Genomic DNA, 6,069 nt, shown 5'->3' with positions numbered 1-6,069 from the left:
GATCTATGGTGAAAAACGTACGTTCCAATTTTTAGCACCAATTTTTCAATAGCTTCGAGATAAAAAATTTAAAAAAGAATAGTGAAAGCGCATCTTACTATGATATATCGAGAAACATAATATAAAAATAAATTCTTAAAAAATTAAAATACTTAAAAAAAATCTTGAAATATTGAATTTTCTTTGAGGATTTAGAGATTCAGCACTACTTTTATAGGTATGTGTGATTTTTTTCAGATAATGATAAGATAATTCTCTTATATGGTATACTACGAGGGTCACTATTTATATTTCGGGAATAGGAACAAAAACAAATAGTTAAGCTGCGAATATATTTTTATTGTTTTTCAAAGTACTCGCCACGATGATCGATACACTTTTGCATGCGCTTAAACCAATTTTCAAAGCATTTATTCCAATCGACACGAGCCTTTTTTTTTTGAGCGATTGTCAAATTATGTGGGATCCAACGTGAACATAATTTTCGCACAACTAAGTGTTCATGTAAAATCGCATATATGCTGGTGGAACTAATGCTTAGGGATGCCTCAATCTCACAATAGGTTACATGACGATCTTGCTTAATCATTTCGTGCACAGCATCGATGTTTTCTGGCACTACAGTCGATTTTGGACGACCTTCACGAAACTCGTCGGACAGCGAACTACGACCACGATTGAATTCACTATACCAGCGATACACAGTGGTTTTTGATGGAGCTTCATCGCCAAAAGTCAAATTAAGTTGATTGATGCACTCTTGTTGTGATAATCCACGTCGAAAGTCGTAAAAAATCATCGCACGAAAATGTTCACGATTCAGTTCCATTTTTTTGCCGAGACCAAACTTTCAACTAAATATAAAATAAACAAATAGCGTCCGTATGCCAAAATGTTCTGAGTACGTATATCGTCGAAAATGTCACACTTTACGATGGAACCGTCAGATGGACTCACATGACATCAGTGTTGCCAATTCCCGAAATATAAATAGTGACCCTCGTATAAGAGTTATAGTGAAAAAATGAGTTTTTCTTTTTTTCCCATTCTCAATAGGATTGGAAATAAAAATTTGAGAAAATACTTAAACTACATCTACTATGGTGTACCGCGACAAATTATATCAAAATTATATCCTCCGTGTAAAAAAAATCCTGGGTGTATAGAATTTATGAGAGTCTTGAAGACTGTCTTTCGATGGTTATTTATTGAACTATTTATTATCAAATACGAATTCAAAATTTTTCTTTCATACAATAATATCTCAGTACTCAGGACAACAACGTTATAGAAATCAAATGAAAGAGAGTTGATAACGTTAATTGGATTTGCTATTTTTGAAAAAAACAGAAAGAAATCGATTTCTCATTTCTTCCCGATATTTTTGTCCACTACATCTACATAAAACTAATTTCTCTGCAAAATATTCCATGTAAATCCATGTAAGTTATGCTTTAAAGAGATTTATATCCCATCTTCATGAGATGATATTTCACGATTTTGAAGCATTTCAAAAATCGCCTGACAAATTCGACTTCGCACTCTGTTCCGTAATATTTTTTCGAGTGTGAAAAAGTTCTATTTCCATTTTCGATAAATTTATTAATTTCCCTCCTACAACTTGTATACATTTCGGCCCATACCTTTTCTCAGAATCTTTTTCGGCCAACGAAAATTTGATTGAAGATGGATAGAAGTATTATCTATCCAATGAGTATTATCTCGAAAATGTGTTTTGGGACCTTTCAAGAAACTTTTTTGAATTTTCTTTAAATTAATTAATTTTCCTCATACATGTTGTATAGGTTTTGGGCTATAACTTTTCTTAGACCCTTTTCCGACCTATGGAAATTTAGCTAAAGATAGATAAAAATATTCTATATCGAATAAGTACTATCTCGAGAATGTGCTTTGGGTCCTTTCAAATAACTTTTTTTTTCCAATTTTCTTTAGCATAATTAATTTCTTCCATACAACTTGGCTTATAACTTTTCTCATACTCTTTTTCGAATAATAAAATTGTGTCTGGATGATAGGTACAATATATCTCTATCAAATAACTTCGATAACTCTATTCGAACAACTTTTTTTAAAATTCAAAATTTTGTATATTCTCCTATATTGACCCATGCTCACGTTTTAGTCTATAAATTTTCTCTGTCACGATCAAGAAAAAAATGAATTATGTGGAAAAATGAATGATTAAATTCTCTATCTAATGAGTATGACTTTGACGGTTGATACTTGATAAACAATCAATTTATTGCAATTGAAATAATTCATTGTTCATTAAATCCAGCAAGACGTTGAACAGAAACTTGCACGCAACAACAACTTTCATCTGCTAATTTCACACAAGTCCGTAAAGAAGGAACGCGAAAACGAAAAATCGGCATCAAGGAGTCATTGAAAACGAAACCATTTTTCGGCAAAATCATGCTTTTTCTGTCCACGTGGTATGTGGACAGCCCCTTACAAATGGATGGTTTAATGATTTCTGTATTGATAAAACATAGTTTTCATGCTGAAATATCTTAACTTCGTGTTTACACCTCATCTTTAGTCGCACATCGCGTTATCCGCGATTTTTGTTATTCGCGGTGACCTAGCCAGACTATTTCGCGGATAATCGGGTTTCTACTGTATATCAGGCTAGAATTCAGAAATATATATGATTATGTTTGAGATTGCGAACTCATTCAACAGGTATTCAACATCTGATGCGGATATCTATCAACAATGTTGTTCATACAAACGAAGAAGAGCAACAGGTAATGTAAACATGAAAGTAATCACCAAACCGTTACTATACACAAACCACGTGCTCGTATCCACGTGAAACCATTGCTAGTGGTTACTGGCAGGAGTTTGTTTATTTATTTATCGATTGCCCGGAAATTTCTCTCGACCTCGCGTAAAAGTTTATCGGAATTCAAACCGTCAATTTTGTTCGAAAATTCCTTTGCGCTCACTGAAACAACAACTCTAACGTCATGACCTATCGCAGCCACATCGTGGGTCCGTCGCGAGTGTTCGATCATATCTACGATCCGCTGTTCATAGCTTCTGATCGGAAGGACATTTGTCGAGCAAACAATGTCGCCCTTAGTCGGTCCGCCCCGATTGGAATATTCCCCGTGTATCAGACCATGTTTAGCGAGCTGCCCCGGATGACCCGAAACCATTACGTGATGCATCGGAATCCGCTGCCGTACTATCCAGATGTGCAGGTAAAATCCGGATGCAAACCACCGCAGATTAATGATCTGTCCAGGATCCTCGGAACGGAGCGTTCGAAGTTCTTCTGCCATCCAACGGCGGGTGAAAGCGGAACGTTGGTTAAGATGAGTGATAGCATTGACGATTTTTGCCATTGCGATCAATCGGTGGAGCCGCGATGCAGAGATGTTGGGTCGCAAACTGTGTACCGCGAATCGTCAGCTCAGACGCAACCATGGATGCCATCGGCTGTCCTGAAGGATGCGGACTTTGGAACGGCTGAAATTGTCTACGTGGCGGAGGTTATACAGCACACTCGATATCCTGGGATAAACGAGGTTGAAATCATCGAGCGAGCTCGCAAGAAGCGCAGCTGGGAGTATGCGCTTGGCAGTTGCGATTCCGTGGAGGAATGGGCCCAGCAAAAGTTGGTTTTGCAAATATTCGAGTGGGAGGAGTGGGTTGCCCGCGAGCGACAAATCGATCGTTATCAGATGCTGAGGCTTCAGCTGGTAGCGAAGATCATGGAGAAACGCGAAAGGGATACGAAGCAAGCCACCGAAAGTAAGATGGAAAATACGAAGAACAGAATCAACGCGGAACGGAACAAAGCGATGGAAAAGTTGAGGATCAATCATGAACGAAATATCCGCAAGCTGGAAAAGAAACGGATGGATTCGAAGGCGAATAAATTCCAATCCACGCATTCGTCGAAAGCTGATGAACCTTCTGCATTGATGGCTAGCTCTAAGAAAGGACAATGTAAAAAATCTTATCATTATGATCCTAATCTCATTGAAGTTGGGTGAGTATGTACTGAAATTTGAAGACACACAATTCTTAATGTTTAATTGTTTTCAGTTTAACAAAACTTGAGCGGAAGACCACTGTGGCACACAAGCTGTCCGATGTCAATAATCAGCGACCGGAACTGTGGAAACCCAAGCAGGTCTGTCGAGAGTCACAGAAAGGATTTTGGTCGGATCATTTCCTCAAGAAATTGTACGAATCGCTGAAGGTAAACTCAATGATGAGTCTGTTTCCCCAAACTCATTCAATTTAAACATTTTAATTATTTCAGCACTTTCGTCATATGAGAGAATCAAAACCTTTACCACCGGAGTGTCTCATCGTGGTATCATCTCCGACGGAAAGCACGCTCACATCACCGCCCATACTGAGTGAGGAGCGTGAAGATGATCTTCTCTATCAGCAGGCCGTCCTGTTGCAAAAGCTTCTACGGGGACGTGCGACCCAGGAAATGATCCACAAGGATTACGCCGCCGATCGAGACATGGTCGAGGATCTGATTGCAACGCATCGTTTGCCGGTTGTGGAAGAATTTTTCCCCATCGATGCCATCAAAACGGGTAGCGTTCGTGAGAAATATTTGCACATCCTGCGCAATGAGCAGCTTTTGGATGAGTTCATCGAAACTAGCACTCACGCACAAATGACCTCTCTGATGACGACGTTGGAGCGGGAGTTGTCACGCCTCCAGAACGAACGGAACGCACAAGCGTTCTATCTGTTGACCGAACAGGAGCGCTACTTCCGGGAGGCACGTGAGACGCGTCACATTTCCGAGATGAAATTTCAAGACAACGAGGAGCTGGCTGTTTATCTCGAAAATGCGTTGCTGGAGCGAGTGGACGAAGAGAATCTTGACCAAACACGTGCTAAAATACATGAGATGGTTAGAAAATTCGACACTGAAGCCGACCAGCGCATCAGCTCGGTTGACGAGCCGGACCGAAGCCAGGACAACATTGCTTCCTATCTAATGGATGAAATGATGATTCCGGACATCTTCCGAAGAGCTGTGAGAGAAAACATCAGATTGAAGCAAAAGCCACTGCTGGCGGAAGCTCAGGAAGCCATTTTCCAGAAAGTCGAGCTCAAACCGCTCGATTCGGTACCAGAAGAGGTGATGGAAGCACTCAAAGAGGAAACCGAGGAAAAACAGGAAGCGGGAGATATTCAGGAGATGGCACCCGATCTGGAGACACGCAATGAAAGTCAAATAATTATTGAAGGTCTACTGAGTAATGTTATCGAAAGTGCACTTTCGGAAAATGAGGTTGAAGAGATACCGGAAGATGAAACGACAGATTTCTTCGGGCTTGGCGTTGGTGCTGAGAGCGAAGAGGAAGCCGAGCAGGTAGCCATTGAATTGCTTGATGATATACTCAGCCACGTGCTCGAAGCATCCGAAACGTGAAATCTAATTTACAAATCTAGTAATGAAATAAGTGTGAAATGAGATAAATTTAAAGCAATAAATGCTCGGTATGTATTTTACTCCGCAAGCGGTGTCATGCTTTCAGTCCTTTTCATATCCATTTTCGATGAGGTGGAGTCTTCGCTAACATTTTCCATTCATCGATACAATTTCGATATTCCATGTTGTGTCCGCACTAAGATGTAACGCTGTGAGTTAGATTTATTTCGAGACGCATGTACAGTGATTTGCTTCTAATTGGACATCTAGCTAGTTTTACAGACCTGTACTGCCGTTCTACGCATAGTTGTCCCATGTTCCAAAATCAACAACTGAGAAAAACGCAATCAAAGTTTTCTAGCATTTTTTTTCTACCAGTAGCTGTAAGCTTTTCAATTTGGCAATACAGTGGACTTTTTATAAGCAGTAAACTATTGTTTGCTGAAATGTGAAAAGTTCCCAGCTTCAAAAATTCATGGTGGGACAGTTATGCCTAGAATATCAACATGGTACAATTGAACTTGATGTTGTTTTTTTTAAAAAGCTGGGAACAAACAATAAGTTTTTTCGGGAATGCACGATCTCCCGAAAAAACACAAAAAACATCGTTTCACGAATAAAAATAAAAA

At 39.4% G+C, this 6,069-nt stretch overlaps 1 protein-coding gene across 1 annotated transcript; it reads left to right on the top strand.

The window, feature by feature from the left end:
• The first annotated feature begins 2,816 nt into the window (after positions 1-2,816).
• LOC129778418 (cilia- and flagella-associated protein 91-like) lies at positions 2,817-5,502 on the top strand. The gene is made up of 3 exons (XM_055785308.1): positions 2,817-4,024; positions 4,081-4,237; positions 4,301-5,502. The coding sequence occupies exons 1-3, from the start codon at positions 2,994-2,996 to the stop codon at positions 5,438-5,440; spliced, it is 2,328 nt and encodes a 775-aa protein (XP_055641283.1). The 5' UTR covers positions 2,817-2,993; the 3' UTR covers positions 5,441-5,502.
• The last annotated feature ends 567 nt before the right edge of the window (positions 5,503-6,069 follow it).

The sequence above is a fragment of the Toxorhynchites rutilus genome, chromosome 3 (genome assembly GCF_029784135.1).
Source record: "Toxorhynchites rutilus septentrionalis strain SRP chromosome 3, ASM2978413v1, whole genome shotgun sequence".
Lineage (NCBI taxonomy): Eukaryota > Metazoa > Arthropoda > Insecta > Diptera > Culicidae > Toxorhynchites > Toxorhynchites rutilus.
The sequence above is the reverse complement of the archived record's forward strand: the minus strand, read 5'-3'. Positions and strand labels throughout refer to the sequence as shown.

Excerpts from the sequence above, each read along its gene's own strand:
- LOC129778418 (XM_055785308.1), top strand. The coding sequence starts at position 2,994 with ATGACCTATCGCAGCCACATCGTGGGTCCGTCGCGAGTGTTCGATCAT. Across the intron at positions 4,025-4,080 it reads CCTAATCTCATTGAAGTTGG|TTTAACAAAACTTGAGCGGA; the intron begins GTGAGTATGTAC and ends AATTGTTTTCAG. Across the intron at positions 4,238-4,300 it reads AATTGTACGAATCGCTGAAG|CACTTTCGTCATATGAGAGA; the intron begins GTAAACTCAATG and ends TAATTATTTCAG.